Source organism: Mus pahari, chromosome 5 (genome assembly GCF_900095145.1).
Source record: "Mus pahari chromosome 5, PAHARI_EIJ_v1.1, whole genome shotgun sequence".
Lineage (NCBI taxonomy): Eukaryota > Metazoa > Chordata > Mammalia > Rodentia > Muridae > Mus > Mus pahari.
The window spans coordinates 129,582,884-129,609,129 of NC_034594.1; the positions used below are offsets into that span (position 1 = coordinate 129,582,884).

General features: G+C 47.1%; 1 protein-coding gene across 1 annotated transcript; it reads right to left on the bottom strand.

Moving 5' to 3' along the window:
• Positions 1 to 4,591: 4,591 nt before the first annotated feature.
• On the bottom strand, positions 4,592 to 24,802 carry Tor3a (torsin family 3 member A). The gene is made up of 6 exons (XM_021198804.2): positions 24,370 to 24,802; positions 23,747 to 23,866; positions 19,210 to 19,475; positions 16,670 to 16,848; positions 6,084 to 6,208; positions 4,592 to 5,515 (listed from the first exon to the last, which is right to left on the bottom strand). Exons 1-6 carry the CDS (start codon positions 24,587 to 24,589, stop codon positions 5,265 to 5,267), a joined length of 1,161 nt encoding a protein of 386 aa, XP_021054463.1. The 5' UTR covers positions 24,590 to 24,802; the 3' UTR covers positions 4,592 to 5,264.
• Positions 24,803 to 26,246: the final 1,444 nt, after the last annotated feature.

Consider the following 26,246-nt stretch of genomic DNA (forward strand, 5'->3'; position numbering starts at 1 on the left):
CTCCTCCTCCTCCTCCTCCTCCTCCTCCTCCTCCATGCTTTAGAGACAGTGTCTCATGTATCCTTCCCAAGGTGGCCTCAAACTTGCCATGCACAAAAGACGACCTGGAACTTAGGAGTCCCCTACTGGGGTTGCTGTTGTATACCATGACACTGTTGACATGTCTGTACACATCCGTAGAGAATAAATGTTTCTGTACATGTGCACATTGCAATAACCAAGTCAGGGTATTTAGAATATCCACAACCTGGCTTCATTGTGGTGAGAACATTCAGATTCTTGTTAGCTCTTTTGAAATGTTCTGTGCAGTATGGTAAACTACAGCCATCCACTGCAGTAAAACGCCATAACCAAATTACCTGCCTGTAACTGTCACGGTAGCTACTGGCCAGCGTTTTCACTGTTGTCCCTTCTCTGTCCCCCAGCCCCAATCCCAGATATCAGTACACTCTCCCAATCCCTCCATGTGATCAGCTTCTTGACATTCCATGTGAGTGGGGTGATGTACAGTATTTCTGTGTGGCTGGTTCCTTTCGAGTTTAGACTAGATTCCATTGTTTTCTGTGCTCCAATACTTTTCCCATTGTGTGTGCATTTCCAGATACCCCATCATCGGCTGATGACACCTCAGGCTGCTTCTGTCTTCCCCCATCGTGCACAGTGCTGTGCTGAGCACAAGTGTAGCATAACTACATTTCTCTCTGCTCGCTCTAGTGGAATTTGTTTATTTTTCACTTTCCTAAAATGCTGTGTACACTGGAATATTATACATTATAGCATATTTAGAGCAGTCCTGTTGAAAATATATTGTTATTAAAAATACTAAGTATATAAAGTTATACATATTTATGGGGTATTATGTGATGTTTACATCATTGTATACACTGCATAATGCTGAAATGTTAAACGTACCCACGTCCTTAAATATTCATGTCTAATCCTCTTTTATTTTTAAAAGTCTCGCTATGTCGTCTGGTCTCATCCTTGCTGTGTAGACCATGCGGGCCTCGATCCCTGATCATCCCACCTCTCCTTCGCGAATGCTGGAATTGCAGGTGTGTGCCACCACGCTCAGCCTCAGACCCTTCTAGCTGCTTTACATCTTTTTTTCTTTTTCTTTTTTTTTAATTTATTATATGTAAGTACACTGTAGCTGTCTTCAGACACTCCAGAAGAGGGCATCAGATCTCATTACAGATGGTTGTGAGCCACCATGTGGTTGCTGAGAATTGAACTCAGGACCTTCAGAAGAGCAGTCAGTGTTCTTAACCACTGAGTCATCTCTCCAGCCCCCGGTTTACATCTTTTTTTTTAAAAAAAAAAATTATTTTTCTGTGTGTGTGTGTGTGCACATGCGCTGGCAGCCGTATGTATATGTTGGATCCTTGGAGCTGTAAGCTGTTGGATGTTCTTGCTGGGAACCAAGTTCAGGTCCTAGGACAGCAGCAAACACCCTTCACTTAGGAACCATGTATATCTTACTATGCAGATCAGAATTCTGACTCCTGCGGTGCCCACCAATGGCCTCTCCTTGTTCCCTTTTTTAACTTTCTTCACCTTCTGCTATCCTAAAGGATTCACTGTTTTGTTATAGTAATTTCATAGGTTCAAATCTTACCTTTATATATTTAACTCAAATTTAGTTGTTTTAGCTAGATACTCTTTTCAGTGCCTTAAATGTGTTTCCTTTTTATAGTGCTGGGGATCACATATTCTAGGAAAACACCTCTAAGGTACATTCCTAGGGTCCAGACTGGCCTTGAATTTTGGCTCCTAAGCCTCTGCCTTCTGAGTGCTGGGGTTACAGATAGGCACCTCCACGCCTCTATCCCATTTCCATAACGGCTATGCTGACTTCCACTCTCCCCAGCAGCGTCTGATGGTTCCTTCCTTTTCTGTACCTCCCCTAGGATCTGTTTTCATATTCTCATTGGGGTAGGGTATTTCCTTTGGGCGGAACCATTTTCTCTCTGGGGGTTCGGGGGTGGGGGAAGAAGTTCATACAGCTTAGAATGATTCACAAGCCCCTTCCTGTAGGCTTCCTAAGCACTAAAGAGGAGCTGTCAGAGATGTCAGAGGCCCTTTCACTTCGGGCAGAGCTCCAGCAATCTAGCACCATGCTAGGAGAGGCTTTTCAATGAGGTAGCACTTGGCAGTAAATTCACTCACTGACCAAGGGTAGACTTGGATGGAGGCATCTCTTTGGTCTGGCACTGGTGCCCCACCAGGAGTGAACAGAAGTGTGCTCATGTCTTTTTAATCAGAAAAGGCTGTCAGTGCTCTCACAGCTTGCCATTTTCATTTTTTAGGATGAATCCTTTTGTCTCTCTCCTAAGACTTTTTAAAAACGTATGTGTCTGAGTGTTTTGTCTGCTTGTATTCTATGTATGACTGAATGACTAGTGCCCACAGACCCAGAAGAGGGTGTTGGATCCCCTGAGCCATCAAGTGTGTTTTGCTATCAAGGTATCATGCTATCATGGAATGAGTTTAGAAGTAAGTATTCCTTTTTCAATTTTGGAAGCAGTTTCAGTAGAATTGGTTTTTACTGCTTGATGTTTATCTAATAAAACCAGTCTTAAACTCCTCAACCCTTTTCCTCAGCCTCCTTGGTGTTGGGATTACTAATGTGTTTCACCACACCCATATTTTAACTACTTACTTACTTAGAAACAGGGTTTCTAAGCCCTGGCTGTCCTGGTACTCACTATGCAGACCAGGCTGGCCTTGAACTTACAGAGATGTGACTTCCTCTGGATTAAAAGGCATATGTCACCATGCCCATTTCAGACATTTAACTCTTTAAAAGGTAGATTTCAGTATGAAACTATCAGATCCTTGATGTGAGACTTAAAATTTTACTGATCATATAATTTACTTATTTAAAATCTATTCAGGTTGTCTGTTTCTTGATGATTTAATTTAGTTGGTGTCTAATCATAATGGGTTTTTGAATTCTTTGTTTCTGTGTTACCAGTCGTAATATCTCCTTTTGTATTTGTTTGAGTCTCCTTCCCCACCCACCCCCTTCACTTTTCTTTTGCTGGTACCGGTCATGTTTATTTGACAGAAACAAAGGAGAACTCTCAGCATGCTTGCACTGATCCTCATTTTTATTGTCCAATCCAGTGTCATTATTTAGAAACAGGGTCTTGGGGCTGGGGATCAGTAAAGTCCTTGCCTAGCAAGAAGCCCTGGGTCTGAGCCCAGTACCAAATAAATCCACATGTCTGTAGTTATAGCACTTGGAAGATGAAAAAGCAAAGCCATTTCAGGATTACGTACTGAGTTCAACACCAGTTTTAGCTATGAGACACTGTCTCAAAAAGATAGGGACAGCAGGACAGTCTTGCTGTATAGCCCTAGCCAGTCTCAAATTCACTAGACAGCCTCTTGCCTCAGCCTTCGGAGTGCTCGAATCGCAGCGTGTGCTGTGTTTACCACATGTAGTTTTTTCACCACTGTGGTATTCGTTATTATAGTAATTTGGAGTTTAGTGTTTTTCTAGTCCTTTGGGCACAGTGCCTGTCTGAGGGGTGTGTGTGTGTGTGTGTGTGTGTGGTTGCAATTTCTCAGAGTTGTTTTCCTCATGGGCTTTGCCTCACAAAATTAAGATTTTTCCATTTTTATCTAACCACTGACCTGTTGGTTGTTCTGGAATTGTAAGTTTCTGCTTGTAATTCCTGCTCTGCTTTTCTACCTATAGTACTTGTGACCACAAGGTATTTCTAGGATTCCAGTTCTGTTAGATCAGGTAAGACCTGTTCAGCACTCCAGCATCCCCTGTCCAGAGGGAGAACAGTGCATCTGGCTCTTGGATGGGAGGGGATTCACTAGTATTCTTGTTGCAGTTAACTTGGTTCTCACTTTGTGCCCATCCTGCTCTGTCCTCCTGACTATTCGAGGACAGCATCGAAGCACCTGACTTGATCAAGAATCTAAGTCTCATTGGGCATTTTATGCTTATTAATTACCATGTGGTCTTGCTTTATAAGAAACCTTAATTGTTAAATTTCTGTCCCTGGGGATTGTGGCAGCAGAACCCCTAAGCTTTTGAACTTTGTGACTGCCTTTGCTAATTGAGATCCCACTTCCAAACTACACTCCTTTACTTCAATTATTTGAATATGGCTGGGCTAGGTGGTCCCTAGCCTTAAGGCAGGTGAGTGAGTACACATGTACTGGTAAGTTGGGGATGCAGATATGGTCCATTTTACAATAGCTAAAGGTGAGAGTGCTGAGGAGGGCTTTTAACAAGAGGGGGAAATTCTGAGAAAACACAAAGACCTGTATGTTTAAAAAGTGTGAAGGGACCAGAAAAGAGTGGCCCACGGTATCCTAAAGACAGGTGGTGCTGACCTGCCTCGCCACATCAGCCTCGGGAACCACAGCTTCCCTTGTCAGGGCTGGAGCAGAGGACACGTGTGTGCGAGGGCTGAGTCAGAGGAGCTTAGTAAGAAGCTCCAAAGTAGCCTGAAACCAGCACGTAGGATGGCACATGCTGTGCCAGCCTGCCAGGGCCAGCACCTACCCTGTCTCCACCAGTTCCCATCAGTGCAGAGTGCAAGAACCAGGTCTCAGTAAAAAAGGATGTTAGAAAAATACAAGATTTAATTACACATGACGAGGCCTCTTAAAAAAGTTTTCAGCCTGCACAACAGAACACGCCTCAGCTATGTTCACCTGTGGTTCTGTCTGTCAAGTCTGGCAGGCTGCTCAAACTAGGCAGATCCGGTTTTTTTAGCTCTCTCTCCTGTATTAGCCTACTACTGTGCTAGGATCACAGGTGTGGGCCACACCCATCATGTTTTGAAAGCTTCGGTTTGTCCTTTAGCCTAAGGCCCTTTGCTGAGCTCTCATGCAGAAGCTGCCCCTATCCCCACGTCAGAAAGCCAGCCAGCCCTGCAGACCTGGGCCACACTCCTCTAGTCCACACATCTTCCATCTTCCTTGTTCTGTAGCCCAAAGATCCTAGAGCCTCAGGCTCATACTGAACTCCAGCTGCCTTCCCGGAAGAGCTATGGTGCCAGGAGAGTTCTGAGGTCCCTTGGTACTTGGACCTTCCACTGGCTTCCTGACTTCCTGACCCTCAGTCTAGATTGTCTAGAATGTAGGTTTTTAAGGCACCAAGTGGATTTTAGAAACTGTCTCTGTTAGGAACTGCCTTCACACCAGCTGAAAGCAGTGGTTGCTGGACACCAGGACACCTGGCAGATGGCTGTCTCTGGAAGAGGAAGATTGTTTAGGGTGCACAGGAGTCACTTTCAAGGCAGAAAGAGGTTGATTCTCTGGGAAATGGATTTGCAACCCTGAGAGGAGAAAAGCTGCTCTCCCTCGGGGACGTATGTCATCATCTTGGCGATCTCATCCAGGGTCTCTTCTGTGTAGGGGAGATCCTGGCTCCGGAAGGCATCTCGGACGCACAGCCTCACATGGCGGTACTCCAGTGGCAGGAAGGGGATAAAGTGGTCAATAAGGTGTTTCTTCAGGAGACGGCTGGAGCCAAAGCTGCTGTCTGTAATCAAGACCCAAAGTTACATAGAGCTGACCTAGCCTGGGACTGAACCCTGCTGCTGGCGACTTAAGCTGCCCCCCCCAAATTGAGACCCGCACAAGAGCTGGTCTTCCACAAAGTACTCTTGGAGTACTGTGTGCATTGTTGCCAAGGACTGTGCAGCGGTGGCTATTCTAGGCACGGAGAAGCACAGTGCAGCATTGTGGCTGCAGCAGCAGGTGACAGCATGGCCACAATGTGGCTTGCTTTGGTGTAGCAGAAAGGTGGAGCTGTCCCCACCTTCAGTTGGGGGCTGCCCTACCTGCACTGTTGTCTCAGAGAGATCTGCTAGCTTTTGGTCAGAGACCACAGCTGTTTCTGGGGCTGGGCTGGACCAGTGACCCTCTTCAGAATGCATTTCCAGGGAAGGAGTATAGGTTTACCTATTCTCATGCCACCAGAAGTTGACGGGTGAGACTGTCCTATGTCCTCCACTGTCCAGATACCCTCACTGCCTCACAGTTGATACCAAATCATCTCTGGTTGTGCTCTTGGCAAGGCTGTGTATGTATCTGAGTGGACCACTCACCTGCCGCCTCCATGACCTCAGCCTGAAGGGGCACCTCCAAGTGCTGCGTCGTGATTTCCTCCCTGGACCATCCAGCCTTAAGCAAACCCAGGACTACCTCATTGATGACACTGCCCCCGAGGTTACTGAAAGAAACAAGCGCTTGTTAACAGCCGATTCCCACACTCACTCCCACACTCACTCCCGCTTGTATTCCCTGACTGCTGAGATCAGTTCTGCTGCTATGGTGCAGGGCAGAAAGGCACTCCCCTGCTTTGCCCCCACCCTGCTTTCCTGAACCTTTTTTGGTAAACACTGGTCAGTATGTGCACAGTGCAGGAAACACTCAAGTTTTGAGTGACCTGCAAATCAGATACGAATGAGATTCTGGGACCATGGGACACTAATGGAGGATGCACTGAGCAGTGACAGACTCAAGGGAGGACTGTGGGCACAAGGATGCCTCAGGACCACAGGCTTCAAGGCTCAGAAGGTAAGGGTGAAAGCTAGACCACGGCTGAGGGAGGCAGCATGTATCCAGTGAAGGACTTAGGGCCAGAATGTAGGGTTGGGCCCCACCCACTCTGTCCTAAGAAACTCGCTTAGGCTACGATGGGTTGTAGGGGATGGAGTAGAGGTAGAGGGAATTAGTGTGGAAAACAGTATTGGCAGGACCCTGCAGTTGGTGGACACAGGAGGTGCCTCTCTGGGCTGCATGCTCCCTTTCACACAAGTGTGGAGCAAAAGCTTATTTTGCACTGCCTGTGTCCTCTCAGGCCAAGTACAGGAAGACAGGAGTGACACCACAAGGAGGCCGGGAGCAGTTCATCCCTGTCTCAAGTTGAGCCTTGTCTGACTGCACAGCTGTGCCTTCACTTTCCCTGCTTAAGGCCCACAGAATGAGGAACACAGTAAGTGGAGGATAACAGGAGGCAGGCAGCAAATTAAACTGAGTCCAGCATCTCCTGTCCTCTCTCCTCACAAGGATCAGTGTCCTTGTTACCTCAGAGGAGTCACTCAGACCTTTGGAGCAAGCTGGCTTCAAACTCAGAGATCTGCTTGCCTCTGCCTCCCCAGTGCTGGGATTTAATGGTATGCGCCACCACCACCACTGGGCCATTCCTATCTTTTTGATAATATTGCATTTCAGTCTGTCCTGCAGATGAGACTCACTGCGTGCCCCTCCCAACCCCTAACCTGCCTCCCTAGCAAGGTGGGGGCAGCATCCTTCCCCAGCAAACAAGTGAAGACCAGGGTGTCCCCTCATAGCCACTGATTAACTGATTTCCAGCCTCCCACTGGAAGAATCCAGCAAGAACAAAGGCATCCCTTCTCCTTGCTCAAGCCCAGCTGTTCTGCCACACTTCCAGCCCTGCAGAAACAGCTTACATCACCCGTCTGATCTCTGCACCTGCTGGACAGCCTGTCAGGTGGCCTTTGGGTACATAACTGCATCAGCAGAGGTTGCCCCATCCTTGTCTGCCACAGTCGCCCTGATTCCACAACCTGGACTTGGCGGTACGCCTCTGGAGGACGGCAGGCCAGGGAGGTGAATCGATCAAGCCCCAGGTCACACACCCTAGAACAGTACCCTCTCAGTCCTAGGTCTACCTGCCAGCTCCATGGGGCACGGGCCCCACTCTGCATGGTCTCTGCATATTTATCTGCTCTATGCAGCTTCCTTCTGAACTGTGTGCACTGTTGTATACAGCTAGTATCGTCTTCCCACCATGTTACAGGTTGTACCTCTCACACCGACAAGGCCTGGGAAGCCTTCACTGCCTGCCCAGTGCCTTCAGCTCAGCAGGGCTGCACTCTGGCACCTGTGTACCAAGGTAGCTGAATTCCTCACCCTCCCAGCCCCTGCTGACTGCACACTGAAAGGATCACTGTCACAAGCTCCCATCACCAACTGTGAACTCTTCCCTAAACAACAGAGCTAGACTCTCACGAACCTATTTGAGACTCAGGTTCTTCACTGGTAAAATGAGAAACTGGGCCCAGACAAGCTAGGGGTGCTTCATCAGTCTGGAGGCAGTCAACAAGCACCCACTGCACCCCACATGCACCATTCATGAATAACTCACATCCATACAGTTAGTTCTTCAAAGTTCTTTCTGTTCGTACCCTGACCACAGCTCAGACATTAGCAACCCTCTTCTGGGTGTGTGATAAGAGCAGAGCAGCTCCAGGCCTGCCTTGTGACCTTGTGACCTAAAATATCCTCTGGAACCTAATGGCTGCAAAAATTTCCCATAAGCATTACCTGAAGAATGAGACCCTAGAGGAGATGGGAGGCATGCCATCAACAGCTGCAGGAGGGACCAGGGCCGGGATCATGTCAGAGTTCCACCTGGACTGTGCGTCAACTCAGCTGGGCCCGCTGACTCATCACATCTAGTCAGCCCTCCACTCTGCCTTTCCCCAGGCCTGGCTGCCTTCCCATCCTACTGTCAGCTTTACAGATAAAGCTTAACTCTTGCAAAATCTTGGCACTCGAAAATGGCTTTTGTCAATGTTGGGCAATGGGCTTCACCTACTTTGTCTGAGGTGCCACAAAGAACTGGCAGAAAAGCCACCAGTACCTCATTTCAACAGCAGGTCTCAGGTGTATTTCAGGATTAAACTGCAGATCCAGTTGGCGGTGTTGGGGCTGGGAAGGGCTCAGTGGACAAACTGTTTACTGCCTGCAAATGAAGACACGAGTTCAGGTCTCCAGCAGCCCCATGAAGAGCTAGGCGTGGCTGTGTGCCCTTAGAACTTCAGCTCTGGGGGCTTGTTGGCCAGCTAGTCTGTCCAATTCAGTGAGAGACCCCGTCTCGAAAAACAAGGTAGAGCCAAGTCTGGTGGCACACACCTTTAATTACCTCAGGAGACAGAGGTACACGGATCTCTGAGTTACAGGCCAGCATACTCTACATACCAAGTTCCAGGCCAGCTGGGGCCACACAGTGAGCCCTGACTTTAAAAAAGGGTAAAAAAGCAAACAAGCTAGAGAGTGATACAGGATACCCAGTGTCAACTTCCACACAGGTTAGCGCACACACACCACACACACACACCACACATGCAAGAATCCTTACCACAAAGGGAAGGCAAACTGACTGAAGTTTGTTCTAGAAGCCAAGTCTAGAGACTCGGATCACAAACACATTGCTCTCTCATAACTAGAAGACCAGAGAACCTTGGGGCAGGGGTTGGAGTGGCTAATTTGGGGGCACCCTCAGAAGGGGTGGTTGTGGTTCTGCATGGCTGGAGAGGGACTGTGGTAGTCTGGCTCATGGCCTCTCTATGACGGAAGGCCTTGGTGCACGCCTGCAGCAGGTTGCTGGAAACCACTGCCTCATTTGTTTAAGAGCCCCTGAGTGAGTGAATTCCCTGGACGGCAGCTTGGCTGCTGTTAAGTGGCATCACCCCAGCTCCAACTTCCCCCATGTGCACTATTGTGTGTATATAGCTATGTGGCCTGAGTCAGTCCACTGAGGTCAGGTCTCTAGAGGAAAGGGCAGGGTTACTGACAGCTGGTCCGTAACCAAAATGCTTGCCTTGAGATAGGAGGGTCACTGGGTCACACCGGGCAATGCAGCACCTGAGAGAGTTTGCCAAGTTGTAAAGCAGCTAGGTAGGAGAGTCGGTGCCTTGGGGAACCATTCCACTGCCTCATGCTGTGGGAATGTCATGGACAGCTGAGGCCACTGACTCAGAACGGGGTGAATACGGTGGGAGCTGGGCTCAGTCTTCATTCTGGCATTTCAGTTATGTTAACAAATGCCTCCATTTCTCTTAAAACCTCTCGGGATCCTCACCTGCTCCGTCCTTGGCTTCCATACGCAGAAACCCAAGTGGCTTAAATCTGTTCCGTCTTGTCTTGGGGAAACCACCCCAAACCCAAACCTGCCTTCCAAGTTCAGCTGGAGAAAAACCACTCCTACTTCCCCGGGGCACCCTGGTAATCCCACCCCACCCCCACCCAACTCATGAGCAAGCCCCAGCCTGTGGAAAATGAGAAAGGGTTTGTAACAGTCCACAGCCCAGTCTGGAGGAGCGTCGGCGAAGCATCGAGACTGGTTAAGTTCCTTGCCCACAGAGCCCTTTTGGGGATCTGGGCATATAGAGCAGTGATCCTGGAGTGGCATCCCCGCTCAGCAGCCTCCGTGGTCCACTGCAAATGTGAGAGACCTGCCCTTCACTCACCATTTTCTGAGAAGAGACTGCCCTCCCAGGGTGGGAATCCTGAGGAATGTACGGTGGGTTTCTACTTGATTTTAGAACAAAACCAGTGCTCTCAGACTCTTGTCATTAACCCCTACTCCACTAGATCTCTGTCAGGGAGTGTGGCCTGCTGATGCTAACTCTATCCAGCCTTGCTTACCTCACCCAGCCTGGTGACCCAAGGACTGCCCCACTCTAAGAAAGGACACTAGACCCACAGTGGCAACTCCACCCACCTCTACCATCTGCCTGTGGACCAAGCATCTTGTTGACTGTCTACTGCATCCCCCCTCACCACCTTCAGGAGGGATTCTAGATTTGCATCATGAACGCCACCGGTACCTGATACTTAAGGAAAGGCCCTGAAGGCTCCTGAAGCCTGATTGTGAGAATCTTCTAACTCAACAGAAGGTCTGCTTAGAAATGTCACTTAGCTCAGACTGAGCGGCGACTATTTCTAATACCCAGTTGGAACCTCAGTACTGAATTGCCCAAAGATTCAAACCTAAGCCTCAACTGATCAACTTGGGTAACAAGAAACAGAGCTTTAAACACACAACAAAACAGACACAAGGTTCCAGAACTACTACCAGCACTGTAACTACAGATGCCTAGGTCCCGTGGCAAGTACACAGGAATAACAAGTCCCTACAAAAGTCAGTACTTCCCTAGAAAATGTCTGAAGATCAGCGTAGATGGCACATATAAAAAATGATTTCAAAAGCAATAATAAAAAAATCAAAGACAACATAAAGGCTAGAATAAAGACCTTGAAACATGAACAATTGGATGAAATAGTGAAAACAATTTAAGATACAAAGACAAAACTTAAAGAGAGATAATCTCTGAAGAAAAGCCAAAATGAAATAAAACATGAAAAATTCATGAATTCAAACAAAAAACCCAGAGGGAAGCCTCAGTAAAATCAAGAAGAAGAACACCAGATGGAGGCACACATTTAATCTCAGCACGTGAGAGGCAGAGGCAGGTGGATCTCTTGAGTCTGAGGCCAGCTTGGTCTACAAAGAGAGGTTCAGGACAGGAAAGCCAGGGTTACATAAAGAGACCCTGTCTCAAACAAAACAAAACAAAACAAACAAAAAAAAACCTCAGAACAAAAACCACCACCAACAACAAAAATCTATGGATGGAAAATCTAAAGTGGGCAATTTTCTAGATATATAAATCCTACCAAAGTTACATCAAGATAGAGTAAATAATCCGAATAAACCCATAGCATCTGGTGAGACGAAGCAGTAATTAAAAAACCCCGAGCTATCACATACATGCATGCAGGCAAACACACATACAAATAATTTTTTTAAAAAAGTAAGAACCACCCAACTGTAAGATCCCAGGACCAGATAGATTAGTACAGAATTTTACTAGACCTCTTCTGCCAATCCACAAAATAGAAAAGGAAAAAACATTTTCAAATTCCTTTTATGAAGCCAATTTTATCCTCATACCAAAATCAGCCCCAATTCCCATCCCACCCTACCCCACCCCAAAAAAGGGAGAAAAAAATATTGACCAATCTCCCTGATGAAAATAGATTCGGAGTTTCTCAGTACAATATTTGAAAATCTAACTGAAAAACACATAAAGAATAGCCTGGGGTTGGGGATTTAGCTCATTGGTAGAGCACTTGCCTAGCAAGCTCTGGGAAAAAAAAAAAAAAAAAAAAAGAATACCCAGCTTTTTTCCAGAGATACGGGGATGGAGCAACATATGTAAATCAATAAACGTAATCCAACACATAGGCAGATGGTCTGTGGCTACATGCAACTGGGGGTTTGTGGGGAGGGCTGGCCTAGGATAAGACTGACTTTGAATCCTCTCCTGAGACTGGCAGGAGTTAGGACGGCTCTCTCCTTGCTTTCAGCCTAAGTGCAAATGACCTCTACCTCTCCCACCTCTGGGGACCATCTATGGTCAGATTACAAGTTCGGCTTCCTCTCTGTCAATAAGAACCTGCCCAGCAGGTTCTTAAAATTCCTCTTCACGAAAAAGGAAGCATTCCCAGAACCTCAACCCTAGCCAATAATGTACACGGTTCCTGGAAATCCCTACCCTCTCCTCAAGAGCTACATAGTCCTTGTTCAACCCGAATAAAGTTGAGCTGTCTCACTGAAGCTGATCCCAGAATTCAATCTGTCAGTACTCATGGTCCACAGTGGACCATCACATTGGATATAGAAAAGGCCTTTGGCCAGGCAGTGGTGGCGCATGCCTTTAATCCCAGCACTTGCGAGGCAGAGGCAGGCGGGTTTCTGAGTTCGAGGCCAGCCTGGTTTACAGAGTGAGTTCCAGGACAGACAAGGCTATACAGAGAAACCCTGTCTCGAAAACCAAAAAAGAAAAAAAGAAAAAGAAAGAGCCTTTGACAAAATTCAACATCCATTCATGATAAAAGTCCTAGAAGAACAGGGATACAGAGGATTATTTCAATGTAATAAATGTGTAGCTGCTTGCATTGTGAATACGAATTATGTCCCCCCCCCACCACCAAAATGTTTACACGATAGAGTCTACTAGCTTCTGGGAACCTGCCCCCAGTTGGTTCTGATTGGTAAATAAAGACGCCAACAGCCAGTAGCTGGGGAAGACAGTCAGAGGCAGGATTTTAGGTTTCCTGGGCTTGGGAGCAGGAGGAGGAGGGAGATCTGAGGTGCTGAAGTAGAGTGGACAGAGAAGAGACAATCCGCTATGAAGCAGAGAAGCAAGGAAGGGGCCAGACTCTGGGCCAAGAATACACGGCCCAGAGGACTGACTAACTGCAGCTAAGAGCAACCAAGATGGAGCACAAAATTAGTAATAGCTGGTGATTAACAGCATGGAGATTTAAGCAGTGGCCCAACTATTGTGCTGTTTAAGGAATATAACATAGGAAGGCTGTGAGTGTGTGTTTTTCATTGGGGAACATAGACCTTTGGGGCTGGTAGCGACCCTGAGTTGGGATTTATTAATTAAATAATTAATACAACATAAATGCAATACACAGGAAGCCCGAAACCAACGCTATCCTAAATAGAGGAGAACTCAAGCATTTCCACTAAAGTCAGGATCAGGACAAGAATCTCCGCTCTTCGCCCTACTGTTTTACATGATGCGTGAAGTCTTAGCCAGAGCAGTAAGACAGTGAGGGAGACTAAGAGTATACAAACAGTCCACTGGTAAATTACAGGTTGTACTGTCAGCAAAATACAAACTACTCAGATATTAGTAGCCTTCCTATATACAAATGTCAAACACATCAAGATAGAGATTGAGGAAATGATTCCATTCACAATGGCCTCCAGAAATACCCTGGGACAAATCTGAGGAAGTGAGAGTGTACTGAAACCTTTAAAAGGAAAAAAGACAAGAAAAGAAATTGAGTAAGATACCAGGGATGAAAGACCTCCCATGCTAACATTGTGAGATGACCACTCTACCAAAAGCGAGCTACAGATTCAACATAATGCCCATTAAAATTCCATTGCAGTTCTTCACAAAAATGGAAAATTGAATCTTAAATTTCATATGGAAACACAAAAAAACTCAGGACAGCCAAGACAATCCTAAACAATAAAAAACTTTAGCAGATACCACCATCCCAGATTTCAAATTATATTACAGAGCCATTGTAATAAACAGCATGGTACTAGGATTAAAAACAGACTTGGGGGCTGGAGCGATGGCTCAGTGGTTAAAAGCGCCAACTGCTCTTCTGAAGGTCGTGAGTTCAAATTCTAGCAACCACATGATGGCTCACAACCATCCGTAATGAGATCTGATGCCCTCTTCTAGGGTGTCTGAAGACAGCTAAAGTGTACTTGCATATAATAAATAAATCTTAAAAACAAAACAAAACAAAAAAAAACCAGACTTGTTAATTAGTGGGATAGAACCAAGGAACCATGTACTAACCTACACACCCACAGGCTTTTGACAAAGATGCCATCAATACACATTGGAGAAAAGACAACATCTTCAAAAATTGGGGCTGATCAAATGGTATAGCTATATAAGATTTCATCCTTATCTCTTAGCCTGCACAAAACTCAACTCCAGATGGATCAAGGACTTAAACAAGACCTGACACCCTGAATCTGACAGAATGGGAAGTACACTTGAACTCATGCACATGGAAGGACTTAATGAGTATAGAAGAACAAGCATTGAAATCCACTGTTAATAAACGAGACCTCATGAAACTACACCATCACTTGAGTGAAGAGGCAGTCTCTAAAATGGGGGAGAAAACCTTTTCCAGCTACACATATGAGGGTTGGAGTCTGGGATAGTCAAAGAACTCAAACCAACATGAAGAAAACAAGAAAATTAAAAACAAGTATGAAACAAAAAAAGAGTTCTCGGGATGCAGAGGCAGGCAGATTTCTGAGTTCAAGGCCAGCCTGGTCTACAAAGTGAGTTCCAGGACAGCCAGGGCTATACAGAGAAACCCTGTCTCGAAAAAACAAAACAAAAAAAAAAAAAAAAAAAAAAAACAAAAAAAAAAAAAAAAAAAAAAAAAAAACCAAAACCAAAAAAAAAAAAAAAAACAAAAAAAAATCTCAAAGGTTAAAATGAAAATAACTAAGAAAACATTTTTTTCTTAAATTCAACATCGTTAACCATTAGATAAATACAAATTAAAGCTACTTTGAGATTTCATATTACCCAGTCAGAATGGCTAAGATTAAAAAAATAAAAATTATAAAAACAACAACCAATGACAGATGTGGGCACAGGTGTGGGGAAAGGGAAACAGTGCTGTTAAGAGTACAAACTGATGAAGTCACTGTGGAAATCAGTGTGTAGACTTCTCAAAAAACCAAAGAGCAACTGACCATACAGTCCAACCATACCACTCCTGAGCATATATTCAAAGGACTGTATTTGCTCATCCATATTTATTGCTGCTCTACTCATAATAGCTAAGAAAAGCCTGGATGGCCAACCACTGATGAACGGATAAAGACGATGAAGTATATTTTACACAATGGACTATCATTCACCCATTAAGAAAAGTGAAATGAAATCCACGGGTAAGTGGGCGGAGCTAGAAACAACCATTCTGAGGTAACCTAGACTTGCTAAGACAAACACCAAGCTTCCTCTCATTTGTGAGTGTTAGCTTGGAGCTCTCAGACATTAGTGTTTTGTTTGAAATTACTCACGGACTCAGGAAATTAACACAGGGCCACAAGGAGAGATTTCCAAAGGAGGGCGATAATAGTCTAAAGGGCTAAAGGGACAGAAGTCTAAAGGGCTAAAGGGACAGTAGTCTAAAGGGCTAAAGGGACAGTAGTCTAAAGGGCTAAAGGGACAGTAGTCTAAAGGGCTAGTGGGGAATAATGGAACTAGAGTGTTAAATTGGGGTAAGGGGAGGGAGGGCAGAGTAAAGGAGGGACTTACAGATGGATAACATTAAAAGATGTTGCAGAAAGGCATGGAAGTAACCACTCACTTTCTGGTTGGATCTAAGTCTCACTCCACTGTACCATTATAGGGCCAAGAACCAATGGATAATCACAACTATTATTCCCCTGCACGGACATACTATGAAATGGACTTCTAATGACATATCACTGTACCATAGACTAATGTGTCTCCCAGCCCCCAGAAACTTCCATTGGCAGAGACCCATACTGGCCAACATGCCCAGTCCCAAATGGAACATAAATACCTCACCCTCTCCCCCCAAGAGAAGGATCGTAGATCAGGGATCATTTCAGGACAGGAAGTAGGAAGAGTCTAAGAGCCAGGGCTGGTAGAGGACCACAAGGAGACAGTGTCTCCTGGACATAGCAGGACAGTTGTGGGCACACAGCTGTTGTCACCTCATGCTCAAGATCTGTGCAAGCTCCAAAGAAACCAACTCCCACCGAGGAAAGGGGAGCCGGGCACCAAGTGTGTCCCATGCTAGCTAAGGCGCTATAGGCAATTATTAGCTAATGGGAGAGGGAATTTCCTTTCATGTAACCCTTGGTAAGCTGGCCATGCTCCAGTGCAGGACCACACATGCAAGAATATCTGGGATTCACAAATCAGGCTTGATGGATTTTTTTTTTTTAAGTCACAAAGTTGGATGGGTAGGAAAGTGAGGAATGGATCTAGGGTTGGGATGTGTGTGAATATGATCAAAATACACTGCAGGAAAAACTTTTAAAAAAAATTAAAAAAAAACCAAGCACCCGCCGTGTCCTCCTCCCAATGCTTCTGAGGTGGGGCAGCCAGGCAGCCAGACTTTTCTACCTCCTGCCAGAGTCCCAGGGAGAATCAGAGTGGGTCCGGAGGGTGGGTAGCACTCAGCGTCCCTTGTCTGCTTCCAAGCTGGGGACTTTGGCTTCCATAAAGCCTTTGCTGCCAGTCAGTACCCCATCCCCTGCCTCCTGCTCAGACCTCACCTGAGAAAGAGGAAGATGGCTCGGGGCGCCTCAGCTCCATGGGCCTCAGGGCTCCTTGGTTCCAGGTAGGGTTCAAGCAGCTCCAGTAGCCCCGGGTGCAGCTTCTCTGCTTCGTCAAAGACGAACATGCTTTGGTGGCAGCGCCGCTGTGTCTCCTGCATCTGCCTCTGCAACTCCTCCTGCACAGAACATGGGGAGCTGCAGACCTCAAAGGAGAGCAGTCTCCTGTTTCCTCTGCCCAGGTGCTGTGGACCACCTAAGCCTGGGCTCCACCCACCACAATCACCAAAGGCAGGCTTGGGCCCCACCAGGCTGCCAAGCTCCCCAGGTGATGCTCCTGTCCTTGGGCTCAGCAGCTCACCTGGGATGAAGACCAGTGCGGGAAAGTTCTTGAGAGAAGCCCATCTGCTCAGGGAACAAGCACCAGCCAGGTGCCTTCTCCAGGACTAAATAAATCCCATCTTGGAGCTAAGAACCACGTCACCTTCCCCAGGGACATGGGCTCTACAGCCCCAGAGATAATAAAAGGCTGCCAGCCACATTCCCTTAGCCTCTCAGAGGCAGCACCTACACTGGGCGGGATCTCAAGGCAGCCAGCCTGCTCTCTCTTGGTGCTCAGGCAATGTGTAACTTGAGGGTCACCACACGGGGCACCCACCACAAGAAGACAAGGTCTCCACTGACCATGAACTTTGTGGTGCTCTCAGAACTGGGCACAGCTGCTTCTCAGGGCAGCTCGGCAAGTCCACACTCACTGTGCCTCTCAGCCTCCTTGGCGTGTGTGTGTGTGTGTGTGTGTGTGTGTGTGTGTGTGTGTGTGTGGTGTGTCTGTATTTCGGTTTCTGGGGGGGAAGCTGATATCCTCAAGTGGTTTTGCTGCAGCCAAAACCAGAGAATTCTTCCTGGGAAAATCCCGGGGGTCTGCTGTCTGAAGCTTGCTTATCTGAGGCACTGTAGGCCCAGCCCTTGCCCTCCAAGGTTATACTAAAATTACCAGGTGACTCAGGCAAGCTCTGCCCTCAGGGCTGACTAATCTTCCCAGTTTATACACTCTCCAGTGCTACAGTAGAGAGCCAACACGGGTGTGGTTACAGCAGTTTGCTGGTTTTCAGGCTAATTTCACTACCTGTATAAGTGAGAAAACCCTCCTGTTGGGGTCTCCCATCTCCACTAACCACTCCCCCTCCACAGGCGCACAGGCATACCAGAGTGCTACCCAGATCTCCCAAAATGCAGTGCCCTCAGACTGCCCACCATCGCTCGGACTGCCCACCATTGCTCGGACTGCCGCGGCAACTTCAAAAGACTCAAGGGCATGCTGGGAACCCTTCCTAACCCTTCCTTGTACTTAAGCAAGTCCGATCAATAAAAAATCGAGCCTTGATCAGAATCTTTGCCAAGGCCTCCATATTTCTTTTTGCAGCTCTTTTCCCTTTTAAGAGCTCCCGCCCTTCAGTGCGAATCCAGACCGGAGTGTTTCTGCAGGCAGAAACACTCACCCTCCAAATAGTAAAACAACAAGGGAGCGTTCGCTCCATCGGCCTGCTGGTGTGTAGCAGGCTGCTGTGAGAACTGGAGACTCATATGCAATATGATGTCATGATATGACCTGCCTTTAACAGCCTGGTCTAAAGAATTGAGTTCTAGGACAGCCAGGGCTACATGGAAAAACCCTGTCTTGAAAACCAAAGAAGAAAACCAAACCCTCAAATCGTTGCTTTCGTTAGTCAGTGATACCATGAGGGGAAAAAAAAGATAAACCAAAGAATCCATTTATAAACAACCATCTCTGCCCTGCAGTTTGTGGCCATGTTATCCTTCTGTCTGTAAGCCATAGGCTGGTATGAGTGTTCCGTCTAATAAAACTACCGTGGCTGAAACGACCTAAAAGAGGTCTCTCAGCAGCAGAGGTACAGAAGCCAGCTGTGTCAAGCTAAGGAGGCTGTGACCTTTGGGGAGGGGGTGGTTTCTGCTTCCCTCCAGTCCACATTTCCTCAGACACAGACGGGATCTCTTTGTGTAGCCCAGGCTGGTCTTGAACTCAAAGATCTCCCTGCCATAGCCAATGAGTGCTGGGATAACAGGCCTGCACCACCACACTCTGCTACGTTTCACTACTCTTAACACACTCAACACCTCCCCACCCCACTTAAACCCAATGCTGAATATTAAATTTCCAGCCTTGATCAGAAACCTTTGTCTTGGCTTCATCCTTCCTTCCCACCCCACTCCTTCTTCACTTCCAGCCTCCCTTTCAGGTACCCAGTTCATCCATGGTTGCAGGACAGCTACATGCAACCGTCATGGAAACAGCTCCAGGGTGTTCTGGAAACCTTTTCCCTCCCGGAGCTCTGGGCTGCCTCTGTGAAAGGGAAGGGAATGGCTGGCTGTCCCATTTTCTGTCCCTGCAGCTGCCGGCCCTCATCCTGTGCTAGGCTGCTCAGGAGTCCACCTCCTTTAGTCAGGATCTCCTCTCAGCTCAGGGGCCTTACCCCTGCCTGGCCAGTGAGGCTACCCCTGACCCCGTACTACAGCCTTACCTTGTACATGCCCACATACTTGGGGTGGGGAAAGTGGAAGGTAGAGATAAACATCTTGACACAGTCACTCCTCGGGCCGTCTCGATACAGGTTGTCCATCAGCATCCGTGCCACGAAGTTCTTGCCTGTGCCAGACCAGCCGTGGAATGACAGAGCCAGGGCCTTGACTACTTGGGGCATCTCTAAGTAGCCCTTCACTGCTCTTAGGACCAGCTTGCTAGCGAGATGCTGGCCATGCAGTCGCACACGCAAGTCTGATTCTAAGCCTAGGAGAAAAGAGGTGCCAGTGAGAGGCACAGAGGCCTTGTGCACCACCTCCCCTCCACACCCCAGGATTTCTACTGTCTGATCCTTGTGGCCTCAGCAAGAAGGTAAACCCCATAGCAGATGATGTTCTGTACAGATGACCTACACTCACACTCATGGTATCAAATGGCTAGGTGGGCGTGCCCCTGTGTATACAACTGTTAATTGCTGTGCACACAGTGCCAGGTGCTGGTGGAAAGTTCGGTATTATCATTTCTACTTTCTTTGTCCATTACTCCAAGGGGCAAAAAAATAGGAAAAAAGCCGGGCGTGGTGGCGCACGCCTTTAATCCCAGCACTTGGGAGGCAGAGGCAGGCGGATTTCTGAGTTTGAGGCCAGCCTGGTCTACAGTGAGTTCCAGGACAGCCAGAGCTATACAGAGAAACCCTGTCTTGAAAAACAAACAAACAAACAAAAACCCAACCAAACAACAACAACAAAAAACAAAAACAACAAAAAAGATATGGACTGGGCTTAAACCTGCTGTGCCCTGACCTTCCTGGCATCTATAGGATTTCCAGATCTATAAGGAAGTGAATGGGGGAGCAGATGGGGCCAGGTGAGCAATTTATGGGGTCAATACTACTGACAGAACAATACTTAATTATCTGGGACTGGCAAGAATGCCCAGTGAGAAACTCAGAACTTTTTTAACTCTTAAGTGTACATATGTGTAGACAGACAGACAGACAGACATGTATTTATACACACACACATTCTGACCAGACCCAGCCACCTGTCTCAATCAACTCCACAAGTGTTCATGGATGCTTATAGACATATACATATACCTACACACATACATATAAACACACATAGACATTTGGATGGATGGATAGATGGATGGATGGATAGATGGATAGATGGATGGATGGATGGATGGATGGATGGATGGATGGATGGATGGATGGATGTGGCAGAGCCACCTAAGCCAACCCCATCCTCTTTATTTCTTTTCTTTGGCCTTTTTATAGACAAAAATTCTTAGAAAATTACCTCATTGATAAAGTGTTACACAAAATGGAAGTTACAAAAGGATGTTGATATTAAGTTCAAAGCAGTATTTCATTCTGTATACTCATTATAAGTTCAAAGCAACAGTTTCATATGGCCTTTGTCTTATAGTGCACACCTGTGACTCCATCCTTGGACCTGACCTAGAATGAATGTTTTTCTTTGAACATAAATTTGTCCCAAGCCTGTTTCCCTTTTTAGTGTGATTATGAAAGCTCATTGCATTTCTTATTATGCAGCCTTTACTTACTATTCTGAGGAGTAGACACATTCTACTCTTAAAGTATTCACTTTTTTTTTTTTTTTCGAGACAGGGTTTCTCTGTATAGCCCTGGCTGTCCTGGAACTCACTTTGTAGACCAGGCTGGCCTGGAACTCAGAAATCCGCCTGCCTCTGCCTCCCGAGTGCTGGGCTTAAAGGCTTGTGCCACCACGCCCGGCTCACATTCTACTCTTGATTCTAACTTTATTACATCTTCCTCGCAAAACAACTGAAACCATTTCTTAAAACTTTTTCTCTAGGATTAAATCAGGAATTCCATAAAATCATTAATTCGTCTAAGTAGCACTAACTCATGAAAGTTCATCTTTATGTTGACCTGCAGGAAATCTGCTCAATAGGGCGGGCTAATGCCCATGGATTATTCTATTAATTTAATAATGACAGGAAAGGCATATGAATAGCAAGAAGCAATCTTGGAATGAAGTCTTGTTTCTAAGAGCTCATCCATCCAAGACCATGTAAAAGATGGTGGACCATCTCAGGCAGGTCATCCTCCAGCCTTAACCGCTCCTGGATGCTTCTGCCACTGCTGCTGCTGGACCCAGGTTATACACACATCACAGACCTTTTCTGGTTAGACCTGGAGACAGACATTTCTGTATTGAGGCTGGGTCTTTCTATGTAGCCTAGGCTGAGCTACTCCTAGGCATTATCTTCTCAGTTTCCCAAGTGCTAAACCACAGGACACCACACCTGACTAGAAAAGGAACACTGTGTGTTGTATGTGTGTGTTCATGTGGGTGTGCATATGTACATACAAAAGGGCTCAACATTAAGTGTCTTCCTTAATCATGCCTTTGTTTTATGTTTTTTTGTTGGTTGTTTTTTTGTTGGTTGTTTTTTTTGTTTTGTTTTTTTGTTTTTTGGGTTTTTTTTTTTTTTTTTTTTTTTTTTTTTTTTTTGAGATATGGTCTGTCCCTGGACCTGTTGCTCATCAGTTTGGCTGTGACTAACAGGCTTCAGGGAGCCACCAGTCTCTGCCAACAGTGCAGTGAGTGACAGGTGTGCAGAGCTATGCCCAACTTTTATGTGGGCACTGGGATGGGAACTCAGACTCTTGCTTCCCCTGTAGGCACCCTGCCAAGTGATCTAGCTCCCAACCCCTAGAACATACCATCTTAAAAATTCTTTTTATTTAATTATGTAGATAAATATAAGTGTGTAGTCCTGGGTTTCTGTAGCAGAGGGCAGCTGCCTGTGGAAGCCAGAGAAGGGAGTCTGATTCCCTGGAGTTGTAGTCAGCGGTGAGGTGCCTAATGTGAATTGTGGGAATTGAACTTAGGCCCTCTGCAAGGGTTGTGCTGGCTCCTAACTGCTGAGCCATCTCTCCAGTCCTAAGGGACATTTTAACCACAATTATTGATCAGTTTTCTGGCTTCATAATCTCTCCTCCCCTCAGAGAGGTTGCTTAGCATTCCTAATCTGATTCTAACACTCTAGAAAGGAGGCAGGCTGTGTCAGATTCTGACTCAGTCGCTGATGAACTCTTAGCACATAGTGGAGCCAACAGAGATGAACGGTTCTTCTTCCTCAGAAGATGCCCTTCCGGGCTGGAGAGATGGCTCAGCGGTTAAGAGCACTGACTGCTCTTCTGAAGAACCTGAGTTCAAATCCCAGCAACCACATGGTGGCTCACAACCATTCGTAATGAGATCTGACACCATTTTCTGGTGTGGCTGAAGACAGTTACAGTGTACTTACAACATATAATAAATAAATAAATCTTAAAAAAAAAAAAGTCCTTTGTAGGGACATCTTCAGTATAGACTGAGAACAGAGGGTGACCAGGGCATAGCCTGCACCTTACACTGTCTCCTGCCAGCCAGCTGTCTTAGTTGGGTGTGAGACCTTCATGGTTCCCATAGATCCCAATAAGCTCTGCTCCTTTAAATTAGAGCTAGCCAGGCAGTGGTGGTGCACACCTTTGATCCCAGCACTTGGGAGGCAAAAGCAGGCCAATTTCAGAGTTGGAGGCCAGCCTGGTCTACAGAGTGAGTTCCAGGACAGCCAGGGCTACACAGAGAAACCCTGTCTTGAAACAAACAAACAAACAAACAAACACACAAACAAACTAACTAAAGATAAAAAATGTCCCCAGCACTGGGAGCACCACTACTGGGGTTGGGAATAAGTTAAAGGGCCTCTTGCTCTTAAGTGTTAGCATTCTGTCTAAACTCCACCCTATAGTTTCCTGGCAACAGCCAGGTATGCTCCTCCCCACAAAGGCTTGACCCTTAGTAAAAGGGGCTGCTTACCCCCTCCTCCCTTTCTTACTCTTGCTTCCTGCTTGCTTCTCTCTTGGGCTCTTAGCTTCCCCCTTCCCCCTCCCTCCACGTGCTCATGGCCATTCATTCCTCTCTCTCTCTCTCTCTCTCTCTCTCTCTCTCTCTCTCTCTCTCTCTCTGTGTGTGTGTGTGCATGTATCCCTATGTGTTCATTCATTCCTCTCTCTCTCTCTCTCTCTCTCTCTCTCTCTCTCTCTCTCTCTCTCTCTCTCTCTCTCTCTCTCTCTCTCTCTCTCTCTCTCTCACCTCTTTATCTTTTTATAAACAAATCACTAAGTATCTTCATACTCTAAAAACCAAACAAAAAACCCAGGAGGGCTGGGGATGAAGTACTTGCCGGGCTCCCCTGAGGACTAGTGTTTTGAAAACAGCCACATAGCAAGTATTTGGGCACTTTTCCTAGATGATATAATGTAATATCCGCTAAGGACACTATCAGTGCTGATGTTCTGTGGTTCCTATGGTTGGAGAGTGTCCTTTCTAGAAATCATGGTGTTCAAGGTCTTGTCAGAGAAATCCTCAAATAATTGCAGACCCGACTTTCCTCTTATTGGAAGAGGGGGAAGTTGAGGGGGAGGTTTTTCATCGGTCGCTTCTCCATCGTCACCCCCTCCCCCAGATAACCCTGAAAATCACATCAGCTCCAACCTGTCAAGTTGTTGGAGATCCTGCAATCTCCGCCACCACCGCTGCAGCAGTCCTGAAAGCGGCAGAGCCATGCAGTGAGGACATCCAGCGACCGCCGGCCCCACAGAGGAAGGCTCCAGCCTGGAAAGGAAATGCCATGAGATGGCAAGATAGTGACAGAGAGAGAGTCCTGAGATTTTTCAGTGACAGCGCCCAAACCAGAGTTCAGGTCCCAACTCACAGCCGGGCTCCCTCGTATGCTCCAGCGCTCCCTCTCTAAGCTATGCTCCAGCGCTTCCTCTCTAAGCTTTAGAAGCGAAAGTATCTGGGGTTGGGGACAATTACCAAGTATGTCTACAAAGGGCTTTCCTTAAGCCATCATCAATAAAGCGAGCAAGGACTGGGGGGAGGGGGGCTGAGTGTCTAGAGAAATCAGGGCAGCTGAGGGGCGACAGAGCAGCCAGACCTTTAGCTGTCCCTAGGAGCTGCACCAGGAGTCGTGCGGAGATGGGGTGCAGTGACCAGGCCCCTGATGCAGGCCTGCAGGATGCAGTGCTTGAGTGCTCTGACTGATATGCAGGACGCAGTGCTTAAGACTGAGACTGGCAGGTGAGCGAGGGGTCGGCGGCGGGGACCGCTCTTACCCAGAGGCGGCACAGGGGTCTCCTGGTCTTCACAGTGATCGGGCCACAAGGTGCAGCTGAAGAGCGCCCAGTACCGCTTGGAGAGGGCACCGGCCGTCCTCAGCTGCTCCTTCAGGCGTTGGACACTCGGCCAAGGGGTGGGCTCTTCGGCCTCCTGGCCTTGCGCTCCCGGGGTGCGCAGCGGCAGGAGCAGCAGCAACCAGAGAGCGCCAAGAAACATGACCGGAGCGAGTGCTTCCGCCTCGAAGAGTCCTGGGTCCCGGGACTCTTCGACACCCACCAGCGGGCACGGCCCAGGATTGGCGTCGCCGTGGTGACCGCCCCGCCCTCGCAGAGGCTGACTCAGTAACCCATCCTATTGGAACGGAGTTTCGATTCAGACCAGAGACCCATCAGAACTGAAACTCAAACTGGTGTCCCGGACTGCAGGAATCCCGAGACCTACTTGAGCCCATGTCTACCCCACGGGATGCAGGCTATTCTGGGGCACAAGTGGCCACAAAATGGCCACTGTCAGCCATTCAGCTGCGCCTCCCACATAAGAACCCCGTTTGGTGCCCTGCCTTGTAGGAGGTCAGCTTTCTGCCAACTTGACAGGAGGGTGATGAAACCGTCTAAGTAGGAAGTGTTTTTGTTGCCAGGGGAGTCAGCTGGGTGCAGAAGCAGTTGGAAGAGTGTGAGCAGTGGAGAGCTGGGTGGCCAAGGTCATGCCTGGTCCTCTGAAGAGGAAAACGAAACAGTAGCAAGCAGTCAGCAGCAGTGGCAGCAGCAGGCTTTCCTGGATGCCAGTCCAGCAGAAGCAAGAAGTAGTGTGGGATGGTATTTGAGTTCGGGAAAACCCCAGGTTAAGAGGAAATTGTATCACGTGAGAATTACAGAAGTTAGGCTAAGTATTTGCCCATGCATAGCTAGGTTTACAAAGCTGATCAGATGCACATGGCCATGCAAGCCTTTAATCCTAGCACCCAGGAGGCAAAGGCAGGCACAGCTCTCCGAGTTCAAAGCTAACCTGGTCTACATACTGAGTGCCAAGCCAGCTACAGTTCCGTAATGAGACCCTGTCAATATTTAGAAAACACCAAAGACCCAGTCTTGGTCCCCAGCTTGGCATCAGGAGGAAGGTGGTGGAAATTAGAAGTGAGCCCTAGTGGGGGTCTTTGGGTGACTGGGGTGGGGGCATGTTCTTGAAAGGGAACTGTGGGTGAGTAGTTTTTGTTCTACCAATTGCTCCGGTCGTGACGTACACTGCCCACCTTTCCCAGATGTCTGTAAGTAAGTGAACTTGACCTTCAAAGTTATAAACCAAATAAACTGTTTCTTTGCTAACTCTCAGGTGCTTGCCAAGGTGGCAAGAAAGTGACACGTCTTTATGCTTATTTGTAAACAATAAATATCTGAGCACACATGACAGGCTAACATAACGTACTATGGGATTTGTTGTTTGCCTGTTTAGTATTCGAGACAGGATTTCTCTGTGTAGCCCTGGCTGTCCTAGAACTCACTTTGTAGACCAGTTCACTTTGAACTGGCCCCAAGTTTATGTTTGAACAAACCCAAGTTTATGTTGGGTGAGAGCAGAAATCAGTCTTCTATGTGGATATCCAGTTTATCAGCACCATTTGTTAAAGAGACAGTTCTTTTCTAGATGTATGCATTTTATATCTTTGTAAAATAACTAAATGGCTACGGTTGTATAGCTTTAAAAAAACTTTCAAAACAAAACAACAACAAAAAAATCTTAGTCAGACATGATGGCACACGCCTTTAATCCCAGCACTCGGGAGGCAGAGGCAGGCGGATTTCTGAGTTNGAGGCCAGCCTGGTCTACAGAGTGAGTTCCAGGACAGCCAGAGCTATACAGAGAAACCCTGTCTCGA